At 40.5% G+C, this 25,091-nt stretch overlaps 8 protein-coding genes and 1 non-coding gene across 13 annotated transcripts; 6 read left to right on the plus strand and 3 right to left on the minus strand.

Moving 5' to 3' along the window:
• Nucleotides 1-1,015: 1,015 nt before the first annotated feature.
• Nucleotides 1,016-4,577, plus strand: LOC129597095 (UTP--glucose-1-phosphate uridylyltransferase-like). 3 transcript variants are annotated; one of them, XM_055494538.1, is made up of 5 exons: nt 1,016-1,126; nt 2,033-2,639; nt 3,056-3,189; nt 3,265-3,425; nt 3,651-4,577. In XM_055494538.1, exons 2-5 carry the CDS (start codon nt 2,044-2,046, stop codon nt 4,236-4,238), a joined length of 1,479 nt encoding a protein of 492 aa, XP_055350513.1. In that variant the 5' UTR covers nt 1,016-1,126; nt 2,033-2,043; the 3' UTR covers nt 4,239-4,577. The 3 variants fall into 3 exon arrangements, with proteins under 3 accessions (XP_055350513.1, XP_055350512.1, XP_055350511.1); XM_055494537.1 differs by lacking the exon at nt 1,016-1,126 and adding an exon at nt 1,133-1,536 and having other exon boundaries at nt 3,651-4,576; XM_055494536.1 differs by lacking the exon at nt 1,016-1,126 and having other exon boundaries at nt 1,830-2,639; nt 3,651-4,576.
• Nucleotides 4,578-5,095: 518 nt separating this feature from the next.
• Nucleotides 5,096-5,168, plus strand: Trnav-aac (transfer RNA valine (anticodon AAC)). Its single transcript has one exon. It is a non-coding gene; the product is annotated as a tRNA-Val (tRNA).
• Nucleotides 5,169-5,584: 416 nt separating this feature from the next.
• Nucleotides 5,585-6,916, minus strand: LOC129597108 (mitochondrial intermembrane space import and assembly protein 40-like). The gene is made up of 3 exons (XM_055494552.1): nt 6,556-6,916; nt 6,154-6,258; nt 5,585-6,080 (listed from the first exon to the last, which is right to left on the minus strand). The coding sequence occupies exons 1-3, from the start codon at nt 6,707-6,709 to the stop codon at nt 5,764-5,766; spliced, it is 576 nt and encodes a 191-aa protein (XP_055350527.1). The 5' UTR covers nt 6,710-6,916; the 3' UTR covers nt 5,585-5,763.
• A 187-nt stretch (nt 6,917-7,103) lies between these two features.
• LOC129597098 (cyclin-H-like) lies at nt 7,104-8,939 on the plus strand. The gene is made up of 2 exons (XM_055494542.1): nt 7,104-8,033; nt 8,331-8,939. Exons 1-2 carry the CDS (start codon nt 7,301-7,303, stop codon nt 8,660-8,662), a joined length of 1,065 nt encoding a protein of 354 aa, XP_055350517.1. The 5' UTR covers nt 7,104-7,300; the 3' UTR covers nt 8,663-8,939.
• An 877-nt stretch (nt 8,940-9,816) lies between these two features.
• LOC129597100 (ribonuclease H2 subunit B-like) lies at nt 9,817-12,730 on the plus strand. Its single transcript, XM_055494544.1, has 11 exons — nt 9,817-10,003; nt 10,076-10,201; nt 10,365-10,472; nt 10,685-10,758; nt 11,025-11,163; nt 11,248-11,312; nt 11,437-11,542; nt 11,632-11,713; nt 11,840-11,888; nt 11,961-12,041; nt 12,191-12,730. Exons 1-11 carry the CDS (start codon nt 9,922-9,924, stop codon nt 12,284-12,286), a joined length of 1,008 nt encoding a protein of 335 aa, XP_055350519.1. The 5' UTR covers nt 9,817-9,921; the 3' UTR covers nt 12,287-12,730.
• On the minus strand, nt 12,109-14,384 carry LOC129597102 (dnaJ homolog subfamily C member 25 homolog). The gene is made up of 6 exons (XM_055494545.1): nt 14,095-14,384; nt 13,906-14,000; nt 13,678-13,731; nt 13,133-13,497; nt 12,666-12,927; nt 12,109-12,500 (listed from the first exon to the last, which is right to left on the minus strand). The coding sequence occupies exons 1-6, from the start codon at nt 14,195-14,197 to the stop codon at nt 12,375-12,377; spliced, it is 1,005 nt and encodes a 334-aa protein (XP_055350520.1). The 5' UTR covers nt 14,198-14,384; the 3' UTR covers nt 12,109-12,374.
• Nucleotides 14,385-14,587: 203 nt separating this feature from the next.
• LOC129597106 (adenosine 5'-monophosphoramidase HINT1-like) lies at nt 14,588-16,494 on the plus strand. Its single transcript, XM_055494550.1, has 5 exons — nt 14,588-14,855; nt 15,425-15,489; nt 15,569-15,754; nt 15,919-16,048; nt 16,235-16,494. Exons 1-5 carry the CDS (start codon nt 14,720-14,722, stop codon nt 16,324-16,326), a joined length of 609 nt encoding a protein of 202 aa, XP_055350525.1. The 5' UTR covers nt 14,588-14,719; the 3' UTR covers nt 16,327-16,494.
• An 878-nt stretch (nt 16,495-17,372) lies between these two features.
• Nucleotides 17,373-20,270, plus strand: LOC129597097 (ethanolamine kinase 1-like). Of its 2 annotated transcripts, XM_055494541.1 has the most exons (7): nt 17,373-17,676; nt 17,743-17,769; nt 18,318-18,568; nt 18,855-19,243; nt 19,474-19,667; nt 19,736-19,818; nt 19,888-20,270. In XM_055494541.1, exons 1-7 carry the CDS (start codon nt 17,617-17,619, stop codon nt 19,964-19,966), a joined length of 1,083 nt encoding a protein of 360 aa, XP_055350516.1. In that variant the 5' UTR covers nt 17,373-17,616; the 3' UTR covers nt 19,967-20,270. The 2 variants fall into 2 exon arrangements, with proteins under 2 accessions (XP_055350516.1, XP_055350515.1); XM_055494540.1 differs by having other exon boundaries at nt 17,376-17,769.
• A 129-nt stretch (nt 20,271-20,399) lies between these two features.
• Nucleotides 20,400-25,088, minus strand: LOC129597090 (ATP-binding cassette sub-family B member 6-like). Of its 2 annotated transcripts, none has more exons than XM_055494532.1 (10): nt 24,318-25,088; nt 23,818-23,974; nt 23,544-23,745; nt 23,247-23,333; nt 22,850-23,164; nt 22,286-22,629; nt 22,156-22,193; nt 21,590-21,902; nt 21,113-21,406; nt 20,400-21,003 (listed from the first exon to the last, which is right to left on the minus strand). In XM_055494532.1, exons 1-10 carry the CDS (start codon nt 24,815-24,817, stop codon nt 20,683-20,685), a joined length of 2,571 nt encoding a protein of 856 aa, XP_055350507.1. In that variant the 5' UTR covers nt 24,818-25,088; the 3' UTR covers nt 20,400-20,682. The 2 variants fall into 2 exon arrangements, with proteins under 2 accessions (XP_055350507.1, XP_055350506.1); XM_055494531.1 differs by having other exon boundaries at nt 23,812-23,974.
• Nucleotides 25,089-25,091: the final 3 nt, after the last annotated feature.

The raw sequence follows: 25,091 nt of genomic DNA on the forward strand, positions 1-25,091 counted from the left end.
TTGAGCAGCTCTGTGGTTTTTCCACCTAGTCATCGAGAGTTTCTACTTTTCTGGAAAAGCACTGCAAAGAAGTTATTTTGTTTCGTTCTTAGAATTAGGACAGAAAAGAATTCTTAATCTGATGATATTTGGTGCTTTCCGAAAACTGAGCAGGAAGACTGAGAAAAATAACAAAAACTGTCAGGGTAAAACCCGTGGCAAAGTGCCGAAAACCTTGGACGGCTTTCTCGGCAGTTCTTCTCCATTTGATTGTAGTTAGGTAGAGTTATATTTTATTTTGGTTCGTGAGTGAAGGACGTTTCTAAAAATATGGTTCATAAGAACTAAAAGCGTTCAAGCCGGGAGATACAAAATAGGGAAACTTACTTTTGGAGCGTCCTTTGTAGTTTGTTTTGCAGAAAATAAAAGAATTTTGACTCTCGCAGATAATTAATTAATTTTCGGTACTTTTGTTCAAAATTTGAAACCATGAAGTTTTTAAAAAAAGAAGTTTTAAATTACGTTAGTTGATGTACCTGTACGAGTAATACCTTTTCCTTTTATGATACAAACAGCATCTATGCGTATGTTGGATTACGCGCGTATTTATACCGCCATAGGCGCACGTGCAGAGCAAAATATTCACAAACAGTACCAGTATTTTGTTTACGGCGAGATAGGCGGGGACCTTTACAAATTGGAATAGGTCGAATAAATTACACGTTGGGTACTTAATGTAACTTGTAAGTACCTGTTGCGTGTGTACCGTAAATTCTAAATTTGCAGGATTAATTTGTATCCAATTGCAAGTAGCAATTAATTTTAATGCAGTATACAATCAACTATTGTATACAGTACTACAGTGTAAAATTATAGTGCTGTATACCGGGTATGTAAGTACTGCAGCAGGTTACGGTACTACCAGTCAGATACGATAATGCAGTACAATCACGTTGGCGCTCACTTTTGACTTGCGGTTACTAGGGTTCTGACGTGGAAGTGGCAAACGATCGACTGCCACAAGGCAAATTATGCGATGGCTTTGTAGGTCTTGTTTAAACAAAATACTTACGTTTTTTATTCTTACCTATGCCATGTCAGACCGCTTGACGCTTCTCACTATAGTGCTCTTATTGCTTCTTACCAGGTTAGTTTGCCGTGAACAGAAAAGCACACACACCAACAAAACTGATCCGCGCGGTATTAGCGGAATAACGTCGTCGATATTAAATACCTTATATTTCAGCAGTTTTGTATATTTGTTGAGATACATACTCCTGTTTGCATAAATATCCGCTTACGTCTTATCAATCGCGCATGTACGTAAAAATTTTATACTGACTTGCGAGGATCCCCAACTTGCAAGGCCATCAAACTGACTGGCGTATGCAGTACTATTTAAAATTGTGGCGGCAAAATTGGAATTGTCACATCTCTATCAACTGATTGTTTAGACCTTTGGTGTTAATATCGCCGTGTGTCTGTACGCGGTACTGTTGTACTAGCATCGCATTGATCGTTCTTATTGTTAAATATAATTTTCCTTGAAGACATAAGGTAAGTTCTCAATAAAGTACTCAACATGAAATTGATAAACTTCCTATATACATATTGCAGATAATTTTGGTTTAGCGCAGGTTAAATAGCTCTGTATTGAGGGCTATAGTACTTCAAAGAAACGTGCGCATGATAACCTAATTTACAAACTCTTTGGAAAGGATAGGATAAGACAGCTGATAACAGCTTTCCTTTCTCGATCGTTCGATAATTTTCATCATCCCTCCGGTTCAGTATTATTGCATAATATACCGTATTCAAGATAAGCTGATAGAAACCAGAATTATACAGATTACGAATAGGCGGCTGTTACTGTACTGTGTCAACGAGATGCAACAGCTGGTGCAACAAGACACTTTATACTTTATAGGCTACTCAATTAGTAGTCAGTCGTATTATAATCAAATCTACAGTATTGACGAAATTGTCTATTGTAAAGCTGCGTTTTGACTCGCGCACGCATATTAGCATTTCGTGCTAACCATGTCTGCTTCAGAATCCAGTACTATGGGGGAATTAATCGACCATCAAAAGCAGACGTCGCTGGACTCACTATCACAGGAGCTGCAAAAGTTACTGCAGACCTCACCCAGCGGAAAGGCTAGTGCTTTCGAGACTGATTTTGTGGGTTTTGAGCGCCTGTTCCGACGTTTTCTCCTCGAATCCGGCAACGCTATCCAGTGGACGAAAATCGACAAGCTTCCGGATAATGCCGTGATTGGCTATGATGACTTACGCAAGCCGGAGGATCTGAATGTGATTGCCGATATGCTCAACAAACTGGTAGTGGTTAAACTGAATGGTGGCCTGGGCACCAGTATGGGATGCACCGGACCGAAAAGTCTGATCCAAGTTCGCAATGATCTAACGTTCCTGGATTTGACCGTGCACCAGATTGAACAACTGAACTTGACTTATGGATCGGATGTGCCGCTGGTGTTGATGAATTCATTCAACACCAACGATGATACGGCCAAAGTGCTGCACAAATACAAATCACGGAAAGTGCGAATTCTGACATTCGAACAGAGCCGCTTTCCCCGGATCGACAGAGAAACCCACATGCCCGTTGCCAAAAATCTTAACTCTGCCGCCAATGATGTGTAAGCTAGCTTTTGTATAAAAATGAAATTCAGCACTGACAAGACACGTAAAAATTCAAGGGTGGAAAATGAAAAAGTAATGCGGACGAAGTTTAACAGACAGGAAAACATTTAAGGTAAAATAAGGTAATTATAGAGCATGTTGGTTATGACGCATTTATTCTTTGGCACATCAGTCTTTTACGGTATTCTTCCTAATTCCAAAGAGCAGACTGATTTTGCTACCCTTTGGTGAGCCCTGACCAGCACAATACCGATTGACCCGCAGTAAACACCGGTCAGTAAACATGAGAAACAAATGCGACTAAATAGCAGTAATTTGTTCAAGGTAAATTAAAATTACAGGCATGGCAAAATTTTTTTTATGAAAGACAATAATTTAATAAGAAGAGAAAATGTTATTTTGTTTATTTCAGGTGGTATCCTCCTGGTCATGGTGATTTTTACCAGGCAATTTATAATTCTGGATTACTGGACAAGTTTATTAGCGAAGGCCGCGAATATTGTTTCATGTCAAATATTGACAACTTGGGTGCAACTGTTGATTTGAGTGAGTTCCAATCAGGATCAACACGCACAAAAATGACAGTGAATATTTAGTCGGCAATTCATGTGAATTTTGCAGATATACTAAACTTCCTACTGCAGTCTTCCCAATCGGGCGGTACCCATGAGTTTGTCATGGAAGTGACTGATAAAACACGGGCCGACGTGAAGGGAGGCACTTTGATAATGTATGAAAAAAAGCTTCGTCTTCTGGAAATTGCTCAAGTACCAAAAGACCACGTAAGTAGAATTATGAGAGCATTGTGTGCTACGTAATCAAATATCAAAATACGTTATATCACAGCATTAATTTGTAAACATACCGCAGTTCCGATGCCAGCGTGAATAGGTCCAAGGTTGCCGAAGGGTTAACATAATTTTATAATTTCTGTTTTTCTATTAGGTGTGCATTTTCCGTTTTTCTATTTCCGTTATCTAATGATTCTTGTCTTTTTTGGGATGCAGGTGGATGAATTCAAGAGTATTTCTAAATTCAAGATATTCAACACCAACAATTTATGGGTGAACCTGAACGCCATTCATCGTCTAATCAAAAGCAAATCCATGCCGTTAGAAGTGATTGTCAATCATAAATCATTAGATAACGGCCACAATGTGATCCAACTGGAAACCGCGTGTGGTGATGCTGTACGGAATTTCAATGGTGCCATCGGCATCAACGTACCACGGCGTCGATTTTTGCCGGTTAAAAAATGTGACGATTTGTTACTGGTCATGAGCAACTTGTATAAAATTCATGATGGCACTTTGACCATGAATTCCTTGCGGCAGTTTCCTTCCGTGCCGTTGATCAAGTTGGGCGATCAGCATTTTAGTAAGGTGCGGGATTTCCTGCGGCGTTTCGCTTCCATTCCAGATATGATAGACTTGGACCACTTGACGGTGTCGGGAGATGTGACCTTTGGAAAAGGCGTAGTTTTAAAGGGCACCGTTATCATCATTGCTAACCACGGCGATCGCATCGATATTCCAGCCGGCTCACTCCTCGAAAACAAGATTGTGTCAGGCAACTTAAGAATTATGGACCATTAAACCCTGGGACAGCAGATAAAAAGCAATTGGCCGACATGTCTGTGTGTTCGTATAAATCGTAACTGCGCTGTTGTTGGAAATTGATGCAGTTTGATGCCACTAGATGTATTCCCGCTGCGCATGCGTGGAGTATCCATTTCTATTTATTTAAATGAATTCCTAGAGCAATATGTACACTAAAAATTTTGGGAACCAAATTGTTGCACTGGTCCTTTCTTTGGTGTATTAGTCGTTCTAGAATGTAAGCGATCGCGAGCACCGAGCAACTATAATTTTAACCTCCCGGGGCTACATCCTTCGAATATATACAGTAATTCGGTAGTTCGAACGAAAGTCACTTCCGGTTGCACGAACTACAAAATTGTGAGGAACTTTGTGACTTACAAGTTAAAGTGAACGAAATCGTATAAGGGTAATGTGCAGCATGGAGGCGCTTACAATAAAAGGAGGCGGAGTACGGAATAGTGTGCACTGTTTTCGAACCGGCACGCGCTGCCTTTGTGGCGATCCAGTGCTTAAAACTTCGAACTATGTATCGACTATCGATGTTTGCCTGCTGCAAATTTCTCATTAAAATGCGCGGTAGGTTTGTCCTCCACACTCGACAGTGGAGTAGGTACTGCGACTACCCGCAAACGTCACAGTTGAACTTCATTATTATTATAAAATATAACATCACCGCGAATTTTAGTCGAAAAATATCACGCCAGCGAGCTGGCTGGTTTTCTATTTCTAGCGTCATAAAGTATAAATAGCGCTTTAAAAACACAACCTATAATAATCATTGCGTGTAGATAATAATGTTATCTTTGCATATAGCCGTTTGAACGAAATAATTGTCAATTTCCTTCAGTTCTGTTCTCATGGTGTAGCGGCTATCACGTCTGCCTAACACGCAGAAGGTCGCCAGTTCGATCCTGGCTGAGAACACACTTTTTAAAATTTTTTTACCTGATTCAGCTTTAAGAATAAGCCGTGTAACTGCCGGTTTTGTTCTAGTAGTGAAGGATAACAAATTATTAGTTGACAATGAGAAAAGCATACGTACTTTTTGTTCTTAGCCATTAACGAATACGAGCCAATATTGGAACTCACAAGTCATACGAACGCCCATGGCTAACTCTTATGTTATTAAATTTTCGTTTCAGACTTTTTTATTTTATTCGGCAACAGCCAGTGCACACTGCACAGATCAATACATCTGTGCATATTTACACTAATTAAAAGACTTTGAATCCAGCCAGCGATACGTTCTTAGAACCACTTTTCACTGAAATTAAGAATTATAATACAATTTCTGATTTTGAATCTGATACACATCTAATACTAATTACGGAGATATAATGCCTCGTTTATACCACGGGTTTATTAGGTTGCGAAGTCCCATTTCGCCCACAGTGAGACTTATGCAAAGCCCCAATCACATAATATTGCACTGCAAACGAACGCTACGGTATTTGGTTAAAACAAGTCAAACAACAATCTATGAACAACAAACGGAGCAAGCAGTGCTATTTGAAATGCTTTATGCCGCTTTATTTGGCACAGAACGTTTCGACCTCTTCTCACTTTCGGCTTGCTTTTCGGCTTTGTCGATCGTCGCAAAAGCATCTTCCTCGTCTTCGTCCTCATCATCACCACCCATGGGATACAGATTGGGGTATTTCGCCATGCACTCAGTCATAGCGCGGAACTGCTCAATACAGTCACTGCCCTTGGCTTCCGCTGTACTGAAATGGAAGCAGGAAAAGGCCTGCCGAAACGGAAGCGCACACGGCCCATACGTAAGATTTCCGAGACATGGACAACCCCAGTTAATTTCCCCATTCGGAAGGACAACGCCTAATTGCGAAAAGCCATATTCAAGAATCAGAGCTACAATGTAACTAGCAGTCTTCGGCACATTATTATTTACCTCTGGGACCATCGTCATCCAGAACCCTTTTCAGAAAATCATTGGAAATTGAGTCCGGTGGCTTTTCCCAATCCCCACGCGACAGGAAAATCACTTTATCCTTGCCTATGAATATAATGTAGCTTGAAGACGAAATTTTTAAAAAAAGTGTAGAAAAATTAATATTACACAGAAAGCGCAGCATCCTGCTGGCCAAAGGTTGACTACAAGCCATGGTCAATCAAACTAGGTTCGTTATTTTTTAACAGTCCATTATCTTCTTGTGTTCTTATGAATCTTATCTTATGATGAGAATCTCATGCGAAAGCGAAAAGCTTACTTATAAAATAACTGACGCAAGAGCTGTTTACTGTTAACAGTGTTAAATCACACCGTCACACAAGCAACCTATGAGCTTCTTACCATACTCCTTGCAATAGGAACTCTGAATCTCGCGAACTTCTCTTAAAGGCGAAGTTTCCTGAGAGGTTACGTGATGATCGTGATCCTCAGTAGTAACAGCCTGGGAAGCTGTTGGAGGGGTGTCCGCGACGGGGCTCGAGGTGCTGGTACCCATGAGATACAAAGTCTTTAACCTCAAATTCAAAACACCGGAAGGACCCAAACAGTCTATCAATTATCTCGCAAACTTTCACAAATTTAATCCCAAGTCTTCACAAAAACAAGCCAGATTTCAGAAAAAAACACAAAAACAATGGTGTATGCAGTATGCACTTCGCAACTTTGCATGCTTTGCAGCCTTTGCAAAGCTTTCACCAGGCGCGTCTCGGTGAAACCGACTGACTGGTCTTTCACCCAGGGCCTTCAGGGGCGGTTGTCCACAGCTGTAGCAGTGTAATTACATGAGGGCTGTTACTTGACTATGGCTGTAGCGTGCTAAACGCTGTAACTAAAGGCTAAAGCTGAAACAAACCCACTGGAAGACGGTTTTTTACTGTTTTCGACGACTGTCGCTCGTCAGTTGTTTTCGTTCTTTCCAGTTTGTTTTGTACACAATTTACGATTAATAGGTGACATCGTGACAATAGTTTGTTTGTTCCTAGTGTTCTAGATTCCTTAAACAGTTTCTTCAAAGCACCTAAGAAGTAATTATTCTTGGTTGTGCAACGTACTCTAATTTGTTTTGGATAAGTTATTCGTTTTAACCATGTATCACAGTAGTACACAGCGAAAGTTTTGGACTTTCGCAAACGAAGAAGAACTTCAGTCTCATCGGAGAACAGCTCGCCGGCGCTTTGTGCAGGAGCGATTGGACCGCAAGGACTGTTCAGCTGTCAAGTCCCTCGCGAGCGATACTCGACCTCACACTCCGGATAACCCCGCTGTTGCATCCATGTTTCTTTCCATTGAAGAAGAAGCTGAATTATGTCGATTTTACCAAACGATGCTGCGAGATTTTTGTTCCAAATTTAAACCGGAACTGCCACGCTCCACGATTGCGACGGGATTTGCTCTTTTCCAGCGTTCTTACGTTAACGAAAGCGTCATGCGATTGCATCCTAAATATATGATGATAACTTGCATGTGGATTGCAGTGAAAGCTGATGAGTACCATATTACGATGGAACAGTTTGTGGCTCATCTGCGCGGTGATCGACAGAAGGCGATAGATATCATTTTAAATAACGAGCCGTACGTTATGAAGCGACTTCATTATCATTTAATGGTACATCTGCCGTACCGAGCTATGGAGGGTTTCCTGATCGACATTAAAACCCGCTTCGGGGAATTCTTTAAGAAGCCAGATCGAATGAGGCCTGGTGCTGACAAATTTCTGGAAGGATCTATGTTTTCCGATACTTTGTTATTATGGTCGCCGTCTCAAATCGCTTTGGCGGCACTGTTCCATGCTGCGGAAGAGCTGAAAGAGGATCTTACTGGTAGGCAAAGTTTTACCGATAGTAGGGCGGATTTCGGACTGTTTGTTTTAATATTTCAGTTTAATGCTAATTCCTTTTGTTTGCCGATTCGCTACGGTATCGTTTTCTTTATTTTGGAGGTGTATTATGCTTTTTAGGGTGTTAGACTGTTAGTATATTGTTGCATTTTATTTACCAGTTAGTTAACAGTAACATGGCTGTGATTGCACCAGTGCAGTAACTAGTTTTACAATTTTCTGCTTATTCTGTGCCTCCAGTTCCGTTGTTTTTTGGTATACCAGGTTGTTTGTTTTTCAGATTACGTTGAGAAAATTCTAGTGCAGAAGCCTATTGGTAAGCCATTTGCGGAGTCTGGGGATAGTATGGACAAAGCGGAAGAAGCCAAAGAACAAGACGATGCTGCCGCTGGGAGTCAAACAAGTATTCACCTTTTGGCAGTGATCGATGCTATCCGTCATCACGTAAAGGAATCGGCAAAATTAGTACCGAACAAAGACCGAATAAAGAAGATTGAAGCGAAATTAGAGGGTTGTCGGGATCCTGCATTTAATCCCGAGACAGAGGAGTATCAGAAGCGGATAAATGCCATGATGCAGTTACAGCTGGAGGCTGATACTGGATTTGACTGAATATTAGAGTGAATTAGGTTTCCTGTCTGGGATTTAAATTTTTGTACTCGTAATTAGTTCATAACTTCGTATTAATGACCATTTGCTTTCCGGTTGCTCATTTGGGCTGAAAATGTTTCTGAAGACGGATCACAAGAGAAATAACGATCTCGCTAATTATTCAATTTGGAGCCTATTATTATTGTTGGCGCTATCGCCTATCTGCTATTTGACAGATAGTATTATGATATTCTGAACCTCGTCGTGGGTTATACAATTTTGATGGGCTTTCTTTATTCTGCAGCCAACAACGCTCTTGAAAAACGGTTTTCTCTGCATCGAAAAAACATCAAGAAATAGTAACTCACTGATCGTAATAATATGTACTCATAGTGTAATAATATGTGTAATAATTTGTACTCACTGATCGATTATGACTTTACGATTCAAAAGTTGAGTACATTAACCTCCATACATCTTAGTACAGTATCTGATGGAAAAAATTACTGTACTCGTACTGTACATTGTTTAATAGGGAATTTTAGATTTCACATGGCTTAGGCTCCGTTCACTACTCGTATAGCTAGAAACTACCGCGTCAGATATACAGTACGACAGGCTGAGTACGTTAGCAGACTAAACGGCGTTTAAAATGCTTGTACGGATGCACACTAGCAGTGACGTACAGCTGGAAAAATAAATCGAATCGAGAGTGCCGAGAGCGTGACCACCCTTCTCGCGGGGAGGCGGTTAGAGCACACAAAAAAGATCCACAGGCAGCATACGCTGCCTTTTCGCTCAGTCATATGGCTGAGCCGTTGCACAGATCCACGTAAGGCCGATAGGCGATAATTTTTACGCGTCAGCCAACGACGTTGGGTTACGGCGCCTTACGTCGCGAACGGACGTAAATCAACCCGTAACGCAAACTTCTACCCGAAAGTGGAACTCGACGCAACTTGTTTTGTGAAATCTAAAATTCGCTAGTACCTAATACTCGTACGTACTGTAAGTACTTTATCACGGGACTGTGCAAAAGGCAAGAGTCAGAACCCTTGGCGGTCGTGCGTATCGCAGATCCTGCTAGGCGCTACCGCATAGGGTAGGCGACTAGGCGGTTCCGTGTCGATTTGGAGACACTTCTATTTCTACAAATTAAAATCAGTCCTGGGTCGCTGCGCTCAGTTTTGCTCTTTTTTCCATTACGTCTCCCTCTCCAGTGCGAGTTTTTTTGTTTGTAAATGTTATAATATTGTATCTTGGAGCTTTTGGTATGCAGAATGGAGGAGACTCATGCTTTATACAATGCGTGCGCGGAACAATTGCAATCTGAGTCCCGGAAAAAAGTTATGATCGTGCCAGGTACGACAGTTTATTTACATGTCTTTTATTTGCGAACTTTTCTGCTATTGGCATCGGCATTTGCTTGCACAGAGAACTTTCTGCGTGATTCCGCAAGTACCGACGCGTTTGGTATCAGAAGCAGTCAAGCTGAAGCAAGTGTGGGCAAATGTCAAGGTGTGCAGCTGCAGTTCCTGAAATTCCCCCACCCTGCAACAGGTAAAAGTGTATACTAATACCACTGCGAAGTCTGCGTTACTATCTTGCTGTTAAAGGCCTGCCAGATTACATGGTTGGTTACTGATGGGTATACGGTCACCGTATACCTAGGGTAGATATTATTGTACCAGTTTGTGCGTAATAGTATTTCTGTGTTTCGCAGATTGTGGTACTTTATGGGCATTTGATTCGCTAAACGGAGAAGTTTATCAGCTGTTTCAGCTACAAGAAAAGTGTTGCTCGTGGTTCGTCGGAAATTATGTCCTGGAAGGTAAACCTAGCGCGTTCGAAATTTTCAGCATGCGCAGGAGGAAAGCGTTTTTCGGATTTGAAACACTAATGCAACAGTCACTGCTATTCAACCTAAACAAAATTAACCACTCAGCGCATCAACGGATTTCCATTCCTGATTTTTTAGTTGTTAGGCTGTAGCGACGTTGCACTGGTTTTGTTGGTTCACTGATTGTGTTTTTTATTCTTTAGATGGATCTTTCTACAGCTTGGTTCCTGTTGATCCGCTTTTCCTTGTCATTCCGTTTTTGTTCAAATCTAAACAGGTGCGTACTGCTTAATCAGGTTCATATCGACATGCGCTGCATCATCAGCACGAACGTAGAAAAACGATTCACAAGATAATTAGAATGAGTCCATGATATGGTTACTGGATTTCAATTTGGAGTTGATATTCACTGCCGATAGCTTTATACGTGCAGGTGGCCGGTGGGGATATATTATTAGTGTTAACTCCAGATTGAAGTTTAGTGAAGTTTCGCCAAATGTATGATACCATCGCCATAACATTGACAGGGGAAATTTTTTTCAGAAACGGCTGTTCCAGCCCGTCGACCAAATGTTATCCGACTGTTTGGTGAATTCGCCAGAGTACAGGACAGCCGTCGAACTACTTTTACGCAATGATGCCGTATTTCTGAACGAAGTTGATTTGATCTGCACTATGAAAAGTAAGTGCAAAGCCAGTTCATTCGCGGTTGTAAAAAATTTCTTATCTCCTGCTTATTGAAATACCTATTGGTATGCTTTTCTAGACGTTCACGGAAATCGTTTCGTCAAACTGTGCAGACGGAAATTAGCGGCTTGGTTGAAAATCAAGGTGATACATCATTAGAGACTTGATGTTAAAAAATGCTCACGATCAGTGGGAAATTTTTGTGTTACTAGGATGTTCGCCTTTAATTGCAGTTTGGTTTGTGGTTTTCACTGTTGCTACTTTTTAGGTGCTATACCTTAGCGCATCTTTGCGTCGGGAGCATGTGGATGTTGGAACAAAAATTGTTACCGCTGGCCAGACTTCCATAACCACAGACATTCAATATTCGCAAGGTAAATGTTTCTTAAACTTTCTTTGTATCGATTGCGGAAGTACGTTTTGCCGAATCGAAGTAACATAGTGTAGATGTTACTTTTTGCAGAAATGTATGATAAATATGCAATGGGAATTCTGGGTGATTATCTTCCTTCGCTTTTGCGACTCGAGATGGCAAAGGCTCTGGGGTACGTACTCGTATACCAGTATGTAGTGTGTGTACAAGTAGGACATCGTTATCGATAGTGTTGTATGCATCTGCATTTTTAACGATCTTTAGTGCTAACAATAAACTTTGGTGTTATATTGTACAGTCTAGAGGAACACTTACCGTTCAAAGAAATACCCGCTGGGAACCAACAGGTCAGCTTTATATGCCTTCGCTCAATATTTAAAACTGCAAAACGGTTTCAGTTTTTGACAATCGTAATACAGAAAAGAAAAGTTGGGGAGATTTGCGACGCGGCCGAGGATTATTCGAAAAATGTTCCTGCGACCTCCAAGGCTCCAGCGACGGTACGTTATTCTGGTCTCGTTGGTAAATCCTAATTTCATAATTACAGCATTTACGTATTGTAACAGCTACTTCGCATAGTAATTTACAATACTTAAGTTATACGAAGAAGTCAGAGTATGAGAACTTAATTCATCATTCACTATTTCAGAAAAAGCTAACAACAGCCCAAAAACAGCTGCAAAAAGTGGACAAATCCGGGATGAAAACTCTTACAAACTACTTTACCAGATCGACAAACAAATAATAAAACCGAAAACAATTAAAAATTCGGGTCATAAAGTGTATCACAGATGGCACAACAAACGTCCATGGACACTGACCACGTGGACGCATTACTCGTCTGGACCAAACGTAATCTGACCACCTCCTCCTTTCTTCATCCATCTCCGATAGGCTTTGTACCTGGCATTCTGCGCAAGTTCGGTTTTCATCTTCTCATCCTTTTCCTGTTTCCATGTCTGCAGCGTAAAAATATCGAATTACAGAAGCTGGCTTTTGGCGCATTTTCTGCATGAGACTAAAGTTCGCCGATTATTACATGTTTTTAATTGCAGAATGTTTGTAAAAAAACATGATGGCATAATTCGGTAAATAAAACTATGAATCGCATCAAGAAGGCATACTTTGAAGTTTTGTGATATCCATAATTCACGATTGTACATCTCTTCTTTCTCTTTTTCCGGTACAGATTCAAATTGAGTTTGAGAATATCCTAGATATTTCCTCATCAGGTATGTTTTATCGTCCTCGGTGTATTCCATTTTATGGATTGTGTATCTCCATAACCAGCGAATTTGGAAATGAATGAACTGATAAACGGTCAGCGGCAGAAAAATCAATTTCAACCACAACACGTCTCGAATATTTGGTTTCGCGTATCCGCCTCTATAAATATCGTTAACATTTACACGTTTCCAAAATTCCAAACTAAAGAAGCTGTTACAGGTTCGGTTTATCTAAGCCAGAGTTCCGCTTACACTATGAGATTTTTGAAACCACTAAATATATGTACGTTATGTCGAAGCAAAACATCGCGTAATTTTCGCCACTGTTCACATGTGTTCTTTATTCGATGCGTGCGGTCGCTTACCTAATTTCCATCTTCGACTCCAGAATTTGCCGTACAATTGCATCTTCATCTTCTTTGATCTCCTCCTTACTCTTCTTCCCTCGCTTTTTATCCGGGCTCCAAATACCTGCATCTGTAGCTTCCTGCAAGGCTCGTGACCGGTACTTCGGCTCCCGCATTAAATACTTAATTGCTTCGTTGTAGCGCGTCCATAACACGAAGTACTGCACGGCGGAGACAACTGTAATGAACACCGCCACAACAATCCGCACATCCACTTTGGGCGTGACTCGGCGACCATAGTATCGCCAGTAATGTTGGTAGTGCAATTCCGGATTGTCCAACATAAAATTGTAATCGTTTCGCTGGTCCTCATCTCGGAGTGTCTGTGTTAAAAAATTTAAAATTCAGGAATATTGTCCACACAGCAAAAACCACTAGGGTAGAGTTATCATTTGTCAGTATTGTTCGTAATCATTTAAGACATAATCTTTACCAGCAGCCAAAATGCAACTTTTCAGCGGCGTGCATAATTACTAAATAATAACCAAAGTAAGGATATTTACCTCATAAGCCGTCGCTATCAGTCGAAATCGGATTTCCGCCGCTTTTTTATCAACCTGTTTTTTTGAAAAAAAAAACCTTTATCAGAATTATGTATCAATTTGTAAACAAGAAAACCATCACAAACCGGTTGCGTTCAGATAAACGCAAGCAGTAAGTGTTCGCTGCAAGAATTTACTATAAATTTCTATATGTGGGTTATATCAGCGTAGTTAACCGGCGGCTCAAACCTGCGTCTTGAATCGATCAGGATGATTCTGCTTCGCCAGCTGGCGATAGTTTTTGGAGATCTCTTCTTTCGTAGCATCGCGAGATACATTTAAAACTGCGAACAACAGAAGTTAAAATAGCCAACGGTAAAATGCGCTACGCAGCCATCTGTTTGTGACCAATGAGCCCAGTATCGTACGGATTCCTACCATCATAGCAATTAAGCTTTCCGCAGTACAAGTTCTCCACCAGTCCGTCGACTGCATCCAGCAAAAACCAGCACGACAGGAGATAGTAGTACGCTATCTGCATCGCGGTAGCCACCGAGGCACGTCGACGAATATCCGAGCAGATCCTCCAGAATTTACAAGCTCCAAAAGCTGCAAATTTGTTTTGCTAGCTCGCAGTTTGCAGAAATGTACTTACTTATCCAAAACTGCCACTCGTAGATGGAACACTGAAAATGTTTTTTCTGTGTACACTGTACACTCTACCGTACAGGCGAAAAGTCGGAAACGTCAGCTTGGATATTTTTGAGCTGGCAGTCGCCAAAACCTCCGTCCTGGGGGGTTGCCCATATCTCTATATATTGGTTGCAGTACATACTACATATGCGGCATATGTAAGGTATATGGTTAGGTAAGGGGCATATGATATGCCCCTTACCTAACCATAAGGGGTAAGGGGCATATGCATTATGCAGTACGTTGCTGATGTTCCCATATTAATTTTTACTCATACATAATCATTCTGTTTTGAAGTCTGGACACTGAACCCAACAACGCATCCAGGTGGTGCAGGTTAGAGTATCCTCTGCCAACCTACATTCTGTCAATGTCGATTATTTCTAAAGTATTTGCATCCACCAGTTTCTGGACAACATCTTTACTGGCGCTTCGGGCATCTAGCGGCTTCTGCGCACGCCACGTTACCGATTTGGGAAAGCTCTCTCCCGAAACGTGTCCAGCGAGTACGTTCCCATAATCCCATTAGTCTATTTATGCTTAATTTCGTGAATGTTTTCTCATTTCCTACCTTACGGCTTCTTGTTAGAACGCGCCGGTTGGAAAGTCGTACGCTTTACTTTTGGTTTGCAATAGTGGCAGTGATTATCGATAACCTTCGTTATTCTTTGTCAACATTTTTATTATTTTTCAAAAGAGTAAAACAGGGAAGACGCTGAAGAGTGCCTATTTTCACGTAGAATACTATTAGAGTGTAATATTATTTTATCATGGGCGCATTCGAAAAGGTACGGTCGAATAGCAGAAAAAAATTTGTTTGAATTAATTGTCTGTGAACTTGTGAAAGTTTGTGCTTTTGTCACACAGTTTTGTGGGCAATGTAATAATGAAAGTTATACGGAAATTTACGGTAAGTAGTCTGGTCTGGTCACTAGTGGACTGTGAATATTTCTAATTTCTAAATTTCTTTAGATATACATATATGTACATACATACACCTGTAAATGCTACAGTAGAATAATTTATCTGCCAATTAGTTCCAAAAATTCGCTTTTAGATATTTTTTAATAATTAGGTAATCGCGCACTCCCATCTGTTTGCACTCGTCCAGCATTCTCTACGTCTGCATTCACCTTGAATGTAAGTAAGGATTTTTTCATGTTTACTGACGATTTTAGCGGAGATGTGATTCTCTATAAAAAGTTTCCGGATTGTATAGAAAAAAACCATGGCTGACGCGTCTGAGTCTGACGAAGTGCAGAAAGCTCAAACGATGAAGTCGTCCAGTGCGCCTTCCATTTTCACGCGGATTATCAATAAGGAGATTCCCGGCAAATTTTTGTACGAAGACGACCAGTGTGTCGTGCTCGTGGACGTCAACCCTCAGGCACCGGTTCATTTTTTGGTATGCAAATATTAGGGGAACTGAGATTTATTCGGTTTACACCTGCCGGCGATATACACAGTCACGATTCAAGAGGGAATTGTGCCAGTATTAATGACAGTTCGGCATTTCAGTCAATCCTTTTGAGCGTTTTTTTTTAAAAAATATTTTATGATGCACCGTAGGTTGTTCCCCGTCGCCAATTGGAAGGTCTGAGCCATGCCACGGATGCGGATGAATTATTGCTTGGACATCTACTGAATGTGGCTCGTAAAGTTGCAGATCAGGAAAAACTGCATAGCGGATATCGTGTTGGTAAGGTCATAATTATTAGAGTTAAGTGGCTGGTTCGGAGAAACAAAGTTAAAGTTATGTTTTCATCGGTTTTTAAAGTTATGTTTTCACCAACGAGGTTTGATATCTCACTAGATTTTTATTCCCGCCGGAAGTCGGCTAGTGTTTCATATGTAGAGTATATTCAAGAACAATTTTGTTTTGCAGTAATAAATGACGGCAAACATGGGGCCCAAAGCGTTCCGCATCTACACATCCATGTTTTTGGGAAACGTCAAATGGGATGGCCACCTGGGTGAAAGTATCCACTTAGTGGCACTTACGCGGCAATATGATGTTACTTTTCGTCATTCGAACGGCTGGTTTAATAATTTTTTTCTTTCTATGGTTAGTTCGGGTTTTTCGCATTGCATTTGTATCGTTTTCCACTGACTTACGGGTAAATGATTAAAAAGCGTGTTTTCCGGCTCGCTTTTTAACTTTGGACTTGAGTATAGGTTTAGTGAAGGCACTTCATTCGGCTTCAGATTTATGCACTTCCTCTACCGCTTTTTACCTGCCGCATTTATCGTCGATATTTTGAAATGCGGTAAACTGGAAATCGACTAATTCAAATTTACTTTATGTACTGCATTTACTGCAACGAAAGCAAGATTTGGACTTGTATAATTTTGAAGCGAGGAGTACCCCTCTGCTATACAAGACAGGCAGATCTCAAAAATTCCCGAACTTTTGGGATTACTGTACTAGTGGAAGTTGAAGAAGACCAACGAGGTTTGATATCTCACACTAGATTTTCATTCCCGTCGGAAGTCAGCTACCTGCTTTCACTGGAATTAAATTACGGCATTGCAATATTAGCATTAAAATTAATGTGATACAATACTTACGATTACATGTAAGTTCATTGCTAAACACGAATAAAGTGTTAAATGATTAGGTTGCAAGCTTTTCCCATTGCTTCTTTTTAATAAAATACTAGTACTTTTGCTCGTTGGAAACCATGAAAACTAAATTCCGGAAAAGGTTCAAAAACATGATTCTGTTCTGGTGTAAGTTGAATTAGTGTGTTGTCATTCTGCTTGTATCCGGTAATGAAATTTTGCCGGCAATATCTGAAACCTACCGGGTATGTAAACAAACATAATCTGAGCTACCAAACGAGTACTTCTGCAGTAAATGTGATTTGTAAGTAACACTGCGGTGCACTTATACGACTACACGGTGTGAAACTTCCACAGTTCCACCAATGCAAATGCTTGTTGGATAGCGAGTTTAGTGCTATATCAACAAAACCGGTACACTGTTATCGGAGGTTTTGAATTTAATCGTTGCATGCCTGGTGTGGCTTAACTGCTACAGAAATCAGCTGTCGACGTTGTCGTCGTACACTCATTACGGCACTTCCTGTCTGCGCAGCAAAAATCGATGCGAGGATGGTGGATCGGATGTGTGCAGTTGAACGGCTGCCACTTCCTAGTGTAGCATGCTACAGAATAGAATTTGCGTTTTTGAAAGACGGTTTTCGTTTACCTGCTTACTTTAGCTTTTACGTTTCTGGTTCATGATTAATTTTGTTAGTCCGAACAATGACAAATATCAGCGGGTGTCTGTCGGTCGATAACTCCATGGATATTAGGCGGGTAGATGTAAGTGTTTATGAAAATGATCCGGTTCATCAGCTGGAAGAACTGTTTAAGATTTTCCGTCCGCAGCTGGCGGGTAGACCCGTACTTATCGAGGTAAGCGCCAATTAAATGTGCCATGCTTATATCTCTTCATTATATTACTGTCACTTTCCTTCGATGTATGATGCATAGCAAAACCCAAATTAAAAGGTATGATTTAAAATAAAGTAGAAATAATGCGCACGTGAGCAAATAAAATTGTGAATTTGTGTAAAACTTATGGAAAACTTTGAATAAATTGGACTAGACGATTTGGCACTAAAGAAATAAAATGAGTGCGCTTCCGGTTGCAACCAGAACCATGTACAGGTCACACATATCAGCGGTAGCGGCTACAGAGATAAGGTTGTTTAAGTGGGAGCAAATGAGCATAAACGAGACAGTTGATTTAATTTACTGTTCAGTACTGGTGTAAAATTTCCTATATACGTACTTTTAATTATTTTAAAGCTATTCTAAAATGCGGCATATGTTGACTCACAAGTCAGTTGACTTTATACCGTTAGTTTACTATGTGATTAAAATATCATCGGCACCAACCGAATTACATGCATGCACGATGCCCTTGATTTTAGTTTTATCTTACATGTATTTTGCTGTAGGAACTTACAGGAGGACTTATAAACATGATGTATAAACTGGTTGTGGAAGATGACGTCACCGTATTCCGCATATACAACGGTGACCTTACAGATATGTTTGATCGCAAGGAGGAATTACAGCGATTGATTTTTCTTCATGAGCACGGCCTGTATCAGAAAATATACGGTGTGTTCCGCAACGGAATCTGTTACCGCTATCAGAACGGTAGAAGCCTAACTGCGGAAGAATTACGCGACCCATCGATGTCTAAGTAAGCCAACCTCTTATATATCTGAATAAGTATCGAAATGCAAGTACAAACAAAGTACCAAAATGGATGAGGATGAGGCAGAAATTATTACGAAAGCATCATGATGAAAAGCTAAGTCAGTGACGTTCTGTAGTACTTCCCTCTTTCCTTGATCTTTTCATTATTTTCATTATTTTCGCCACCCATATAGGAACAGTTCAGTTTTCACATGAATAATGTCAGCCGAGAAATTTATTAAACGATCATTTTTCGATAAGATTTGAAGGTCATTAACATATGTTTACAGGCTGATCGCAAGAAAATTAGCCCTATTACATACCACGTCTTTACTTAAAGAAGAATGTCGCAGTGCAAAAGACGATGTGATAGCCACCGTTGTCAAAAATTTGGAATCCCTGCCGGAAATATATGAAAACGCTAGTCTGAACCAAATGGTCACTACTTGCTTCCCAGATCGGACACAACTACGTGCGGAGTTTGACGAACTGGTGCAAATGATTCTGCCGCTGCGAACTGCAGAAAAATGTGGTCATGTTGTGTTGTGTCATAATGATCTCGTGGCCAGCAACATAATTTTTGACGAATGCTGCAACGATGTACAATTTATCGATTTTGAATTCTCAGGATACGGCTTTCCTGCTGATGAAATCGGTGGATTATTTGCAGAATTTTTTGGTAAGCCCTTATGGTTAGAAGAACATACATACAAAACTTTTATGTTTGAAAAAATTTGCCGATATCTTTTTACAAATCTTGCCTACTACCGATTTTTGCAAATCCCGTATAACATCCGGCTACTGCATTAGAGGACATTTGCATACGAAATTTTCAGATTATTCGCAAGCAAAGCAAAATTACTTCTAAATTGTTTGTTTCTTGTACGTTGTATATTTAGCACATTTCAGGCGCCACGGAAAACGGTGTGAACAAATCAAAGGAAGCGGATCGCAGCGTCTTCCAAATGGAATTCATAAAATGTTACCTCGAGGCCAGAAAAGCGTTATCCGTTAAAGACGCTGACCAGAATAAAAATTATGTGAAATCGGTTTCTGAACAAGATGTATGGAATTTTTACGTGATTTCCAAAAGATTTGCTTTAGTAAGTGCTCACTGATTGCTGTTTAATGCTTATTGTTACACGTTTTATAGTTTCATTTATTCCTTTAGTTGCGACCGTGGTTTGCGGTAACTTGGATTTTGAATGCGGTAAACCGGATCCGTGATCCACAAGAAGCGCTGGATGATCTCTTGTACGTATCAAATTCTTACTTTGTGTACGAGTAATTAATTTATGATGTCCGGCATTCATTTCTGTTTAGGTTCGCTAAAAATGCGATGGAAATCTATAGGAAAACCAAAGACAGTGTGTTTGAGCTTCATTTAAGAAATGGGATGTGAACTTCCGGTTGGATCGAGACTAATGTTTGCCTTCAACTGCGCTTGTCCGCTGCGTAAAACTGTTGTATCAACGTAAAGTTGACATTTGCTCATTACATATACCGTGTTTCTGCGATTGCTTTTCCAAAAGCGCTTTCTGGTTCCTTAACCTGGTGTGATCGAGTGGTACTAGCGAAGTTATTTCAGATTTGTGATAAGAATCTTTATTTCTTGAGCGTTACTAACACAAGCTAATGGTTTTAATAGCGGTTTACTTGTCAAATTATAAAGATGCCTTATTTGTAATTAATAAACATCATCTGAAAAACGGTTCGTAAGATCAATGGTCATTCTATGAGCGCATAGTGGGTACGGCCGTTTAAGCTTGCGGAACAACCTGTAGATAAGCAGTATTAATTTAGAAAGTACAAAACTAGACGTAACTAACTGTAAGCACCACTTTTATATTTTTTTATTATGTAAAAGCGGTTTAAGAAATAATCAAGCACTGTCAACCTGAGTATCTGCATTTCGCAGTGAAAAAAATATTCAAACTTTTTGTGTGTTTGTACACGGGCACAACACCAAAACCCTCAAAGAACACACCAAATAAACACACCGAATATAACATAAATATTTCACACTTTCACTGTACACATAAATAAAACAAGTATCAGCAGACAGCAGTAACTGGTGATGCTACCGCCCGATCAGCAAAACTTATAAGTACAAAGTAACTACGCATTCGCGCTGTGCGAATCGGAGAGATCAACGGTAACAAGTGCACCGGACGTTCCAGGTTCCGCTGATGATCCGGGTGATTCATCAAGAGAGCGCGCTTTCAATTGTTCTTCCCACATGGCACGGTACTTTCCATCGTATTTCAACAGTTCGTCATGACTGCCGCGCTCCACAATTTCTCCCTCCTGCAGCACCAGAATTTGATCCGCATGGATAATGGTTGACAAACGATGCGCCACAATAATTGTTGTACGGTTAGCGCAAATCCGTGCCAGAGATGACTGGATCTGCCGTTCCGTCTGGGTGTCCAAGGCTGACTGCAATAAAGGACAATCTATAAACCCCTGAGATAGGTACATGTTGCACAATGCACATTATTCCTATGATTCTCCCGATTTATGCTTTGCAAGTGAATAAAGACGCTACCGTTGCTTCGTCCAAAAGCACCACCATGGGTGATTTCAATATGGTTCTGGCGATGGCCACCCGTTGCTTTTCTCCGCCGCTCAGCTTCAACCCTCGCTCACCGACCACCGTATCGTACTTGTCGGGAAAACTGAGTATTCGATCATGAATTTCCGCTGCTCGGGCTGCTTCTTCCACTTCCTCGTCTTCGGCTGTGTTGCGGCCGTATCGAATGTTGTAACGTATGGGAGCATTGAAGAGCACAGTATCCTGAGGTACAACGCCAATGGCGTACCGTAAAGTTTTCTGCTTCACCTATGTAAAAAGTTAATTTAAATGCGCGGCGCTTCAAAGCTAACATAACGATCAACAGGTTTCACCGCAACAGGGCAATACACCGTAACAATTTGATTTATTATTTAAAGGCATGTTTCGATTAGGAATATCATTCTGTTTCACTATTTCATTCCGCGTTAATCAGTTTTCATATAAACGTACCTTTGAAATATCCTGGCCATCAAACAAAATTGCTCCACGCTGGACATCATAAAAACGAAACATGAGGCGTATAACTGTGCTTTTACCGCTACCCGTGTGCCCGACCAGTGCCACGGTCTTTCCGGCAGGAACTTTGAATGAGATCCCTTTGAGAATAGGTCGTGCCGGCTCGTAGGCAAAATAAACGTCGCGAAACTCAATCTCGCCACCAACAGTGTTCAGCATAGGAGCACCAGGAAGATCTTTAACTTCCTCCTTTTCGTTCAATAGATCGAACATATTTTCCATGTCAACAAAAGCCGTTTGGATCATTCTAGAATACACCCGACGTATTGATAAAAAAAGTGCAGCTTTCACTAACACCTAACACACGCATTTTTCAAAAATGCACATTTTCGGATGAAATGATTGTTTATTTACTGAAACAACGAAAATAGTCTAGCATTCAATTAATTAAAAAAATGCACGATCAGAAATTCAGGTAAGATACTGAAATTATTAAGAAAACGAAACCCAATAACGAGAAGACTGCAAAACAAGATCAGGTTAAAAATGACTCACTTTACCTGTAGTATGTTCCAAACCAGTTCAGCGGGCCATATAGCTGAAATATGCAGAAATTACAAGTGAGATAACACAGTGCTAACAAAGGAGGACTCGTAATAAGCAAATAAGGTTCAAAAACGTCCGCGTTACCTGAATGATGTAAGTTCCCAGTAAAACAAAATCCCCAACATTCAAACTATCCTTTTTATAGACCATCCAAGCACACAACAGTGAACCAGCAAGAAATCCCAAGTTGATGGTAACGTTTTGAAAAAAGTTGAGGATACACAGTGAGGCATTGGAAGCCCACTCCATTTTTTGAAAATTCACGATAGCCTCACGATATCGACCAACTTCGTATTCTTCGGCATTGTAATATTTGACAGTCTCGAAGTTAATCAATGAATCCATCGCTTTCTGACGGCTTTCGTTTTCCAAAAGATTGCTAGTGCGGCGATATTTTGTACGCCACTCAGTGAGCCATATAGTTCCAGCTGCAAAGAAAACGGTACTGCAGCTGAAACGTGTTTTTACAATGCACAAGAAATTGCAAATCCAAATTTTACTGGTTTTTTAAATATTGAACCAGTCGAATATCAATGTATACGATGATAAACCATTTTCAGTATGTACAGACTCTGCGCAATACCATTTTGCCGCGTAACATGACAAAAAATCTGCTGACAAATACATGAGACGCACGGTCTAACATACCGAGATAGAGTGCCATGGTCACAAATACGATCAATCCGAACCATGCGTTAAACGCGCTGACGAAATACACAATAGCGATGATAATGTCAGCTACCGTTGGCAGGATTTGGAATACCACATAATTCAACAAATTATTAACGCTGTCTGTTCCACGGTCCATCACCCGCAAGACTTCGCCAGTTTTTCTACTCAAATGCCAACGCAAGGAGAGGGAATGAAGATGACCGAATAAACTGACTTCGATTTCACGCGTGGTATACTGCTGCACAGGAATCCACAGATACGACCGTAAATTGTTAAGAAATCCCATGGCACCTGTGGCGCAAGAACATTTCCGTATTTGTTGTCCTTATAGTGTAGAGAGTAACTGAGTAAGTAGTCTGTAATAATGTTTTACCTGTACCACCGCCTTGCAGGAACCGTACAAATACGAAGATGAGAATCAGATCATAACGAAAACTCACTGGATTTGTCAAGCTGTCAACTGTAAAATCGCAAAAAAATAAAATTAGGTCTATAACAAACCGTAAAGTTTTGTACTTCAAAATCGAACATGCTCCAATCACCGGCAAAAACTATAAAAATTCATTAATACCACATTACGAAACACTACTACAAAACTACTTAATTTTAATTCGAAAAGAGGAGTTAAATGCTTCACTCCTGTGTATTACTATACGAAGTACGCACGTACCAATACGCTTGTAATAAATTGGTGTTAAAAGATTCACTCCTCGTCCGGCCACTAACAATACGATCGATCCAAACACGCACAGCTGAACGCGAAGATCTCGCCGTGGCCAAACAAACGGCATCAACACCTTCATTTTTCCGTAGAGATTCTTGAAAGTTGACTTTTCATGTTGCCGAAATCCAGTGCGACTGCCCGTTCCAGCCTACTAATTAACGAAAAACTGCTGTATCACAACGAAAGAACTGTCATAAAATTCTTTAAAGAATATCCCTACCGAGCCTTCCGCATCTTCCGGCTTGGGCTCCTCATGCAACCAAGTGCTGAGGGTCCGATTGCTCGGCAGTCCCGGAGCCAAAATTCCCAAGAAAAACAGCGAAACGGTAAAAATGTATCGCGTAATGAACAAGCCCAGCTCCACTCTATCGTCATACCTATGGAAAATCGAGATTTAAAATATAAAATAAACATGTTAATTATCAATTTTTACTATGCATAAAAAGTGGATAAGCAGTTTAATTCAATTATTTTGCAACGTGTAAAATAGGTGCTTTGCAGATAATTACAAACTTGCAATCGATATACATTATACCTATACAAATGCAGATTTAAATGTAAAAAACACATTAATATAATGTCTGAATGTCATAAACTACGAAATACGTAAACATGAATTATTAGGCAAATGCACGAATGAATCAAAGAATAATAAAAAAATAAATTAATGTACAAAAGACATCGCCATATCAACAACCTGAGTAAAAAAAAAGGACTTACGTCTGGAGTTTCCACCACCACCACGGACTTTTGAACGAAACAAATGACAGCGTCTCAAATATCAACACCAAGGCCCAAAACCCCAGAATAACCAGTCCGTGTCCCCTGGTAGGAATTGTAGGCAGCATATAATTTCGTTCCATGAACACCAATGACACGGAAACGCCCAGCGCGATAATGTACGCGATACAGTATACAATCATGGATCCAGCGGGTTTATGGTTTTGTAGAACGGTAATTTGTACCGCTAGACGAAATAGGATTATTAGCGGCATTAGGACGAGAAAGAGAAGCTGCAAATGGAACAACCACGAGCGAGGTTTAACTCGCTCAGCTAACGTCGTCCCATGCTTTCGGTAAATCCGCAGTTGAATGGATCCGAAGACCAACATCAGTGCACAAAATATCGACGGCCCGACAGTTTCCAGAAAACATGGAGAGAAACCATGATACTGCCAGGCTGGCAGGAATGTTTCATTTCCCGAACAATACGGCAACATTTTTAGAAAACAGACAGATTTACGCTCAGACAATTAAAGTCAGGGACAGGGAAACGGAAAACCCTTTACAGCCACCAAGACCAGGAGAAGAAACGTGAAAGGCACGATCGGGAACCACGTGACAGAAAAACGTTTTCTCATGTTACGTACATATATTTAAAATGCGGAAGATACGATGAATATAACTTCTGAGTAACCCTTCAAGTATTCCAACATCGCTTTAAAGTTCGTTCGCAAATAAAAACATTTTCCGATTTTCGATTGTAATGTGTCT

Source organism: Paramacrobiotus metropolitanus, unplaced genomic scaffold (genome assembly GCF_019649055.1).
Source record: "Paramacrobiotus metropolitanus isolate TYO unplaced genomic scaffold, Prichtersi_v1.0 Parri_scaffold0000100, whole genome shotgun sequence".
NCBI classification, from domain to species: domain Eukaryota; kingdom Metazoa; phylum Tardigrada; class Eutardigrada; order Parachela; family Macrobiotidae; genus Paramacrobiotus; species Paramacrobiotus metropolitanus.

Bases quoted from the DNA above. Each gene is read 5' to 3' on its own strand.
- LOC129597095 (XM_055494536.1), top strand. From the start codon at position 2,020: ATGTCTGCTTCAGAATCCAGTACTATGGGGGAATTAATCGACCATCAA. The intron at 2,640-3,055 runs GTAAGCTAGCTT...TGTTTATTTCAG, and splicing joins AACTCTGCCGCCAATGATGT to GTGGTATCCTCCTGGTCATG. The intron at 3,426-3,650 runs GTAAGTAGAATT...TTTGGGATGCAG, and splicing joins CTCAAGTACCAAAAGACCAC to GTGGATGAATTCAAGAGTAT.
- LOC129597108 (XM_055494552.1), bottom strand. From the start codon at position 6,709: ATGGGTACCAGCACCTCGAGCCCCGTCGCGGACACCCCTCCAACAGCT. The intron at 6,259-6,555 runs GTAAGAAGCTCA...TTATATTCATAG, and splicing joins TTCCTATTGCAAGGAGTATG to GCAAGGATAAAGTGATTTTC. The intron at 6,081-6,153 runs GTAAATAATAAT...TTTCGCAATTAG, and splicing joins GGATGACGATGGTCCCAGAG to GCGTTGTCCTTCCGAATGGG.
- LOC129597098 (XM_055494542.1), top strand. From the start codon at position 7,301: ATGTATCACAGTAGTACACAGCGAAAGTTTTGGACTTTCGCAAACGAA. The intron at 8,034-8,330 runs GTAGGCAAAGTT...TTTGTTTTTCAG, and splicing joins GCTGAAAGAGGATCTTACTG to ATTACGTTGAGAAAATTCTA.
- LOC129597100 (XM_055494544.1), top strand. From the start codon at position 9,922: ATGGAGGAGACTCATGCTTTATACAATGCGTGCGCGGAACAATTGCAA. The intron at 11,164-11,247 runs GTAAGTGCAAAG...ATGCTTTTCTAG, and splicing joins TTTGATCTGCACTATGAAAA to ACGTTCACGGAAATCGTTTC. The intron at 11,889-11,960 runs GTCAGCTTTATA...ATCGTAATACAG, and splicing joins TACCCGCTGGGAACCAACAG to AAAAGAAAAGTTGGGGAGAT.
- LOC129597102 (XM_055494545.1), bottom strand. From the start codon at position 14,197: ATGCAGATAGCGTACTACTATCTCCTGTCGTGCTGGTTTTTGCTGGAT. The intron at 14,001-14,094 runs GTAGGAATCCGT...TGTTGTTCGCAG, and splicing joins AAAGCTTAATTGCTATGATG to TTTTAAATGTATCTCGCGAT. The intron at 12,501-12,665 runs GTATGCCTTCTT...TTTACGCTGCAG, and splicing joins GGATATCACAAAACTTCAAA to ACATGGAAACAGGAAAAGGA.
- LOC129597106 (XM_055494550.1), top strand. From the start codon at position 14,720: ATGTCGATTATTTCTAAAGTATTTGCATCCACCAGTTTCTGGACAACA. The intron at 14,856-15,424 runs GTACGTTCCCAT...TTTAATAATTAG, and splicing joins TCCCGAAACGTGTCCAGCGA to GTAATCGCGCACTCCCATCT. The intron at 15,755-15,918 runs GTATGCAAATAT...GATGCACCGTAG, and splicing joins AGGCACCGGTTCATTTTTTG to GTTGTTCCCCGTCGCCAATT.
- LOC129597097 (XM_055494540.1), top strand. From the start codon at position 17,617: ATGACAAATATCAGCGGGTGTCTGTCGGTCGATAACTCCATGGATATT. The intron at 18,569-18,854 runs GTAAGCCAACCT...ATATGTTTACAG, and splicing joins CGCGACCCATCGATGTCTAA to GCTGATCGCAAGAAAATTAG. The intron at 19,668-19,735 runs GTAAGTGCTCAC...TTATTCCTTTAG, and splicing joins TTTCCAAAAGATTTGCTTTA to TTGCGACCGTGGTTTGCGGT.
- LOC129597090 (XM_055494531.1), bottom strand. From the start codon at position 24,817: ATGTTGCCGTATTGTTCGGGAAATGAAACATTCCTGCCAGCCTGGCAG. The intron at 23,165-23,246 runs GTAAAACATTAT...CTTGCGCCACAG, and splicing joins CCTGCAAGGCGGTGGTACAG to GTGCCATGGGATTTCTTAAC. The intron at 22,630-22,849 runs GTATGTTAGACC...TTTTCTTTGCAG, and splicing joins GACCATGGCACTCTATCTCG to CTGGAACTATATGGCTCACT.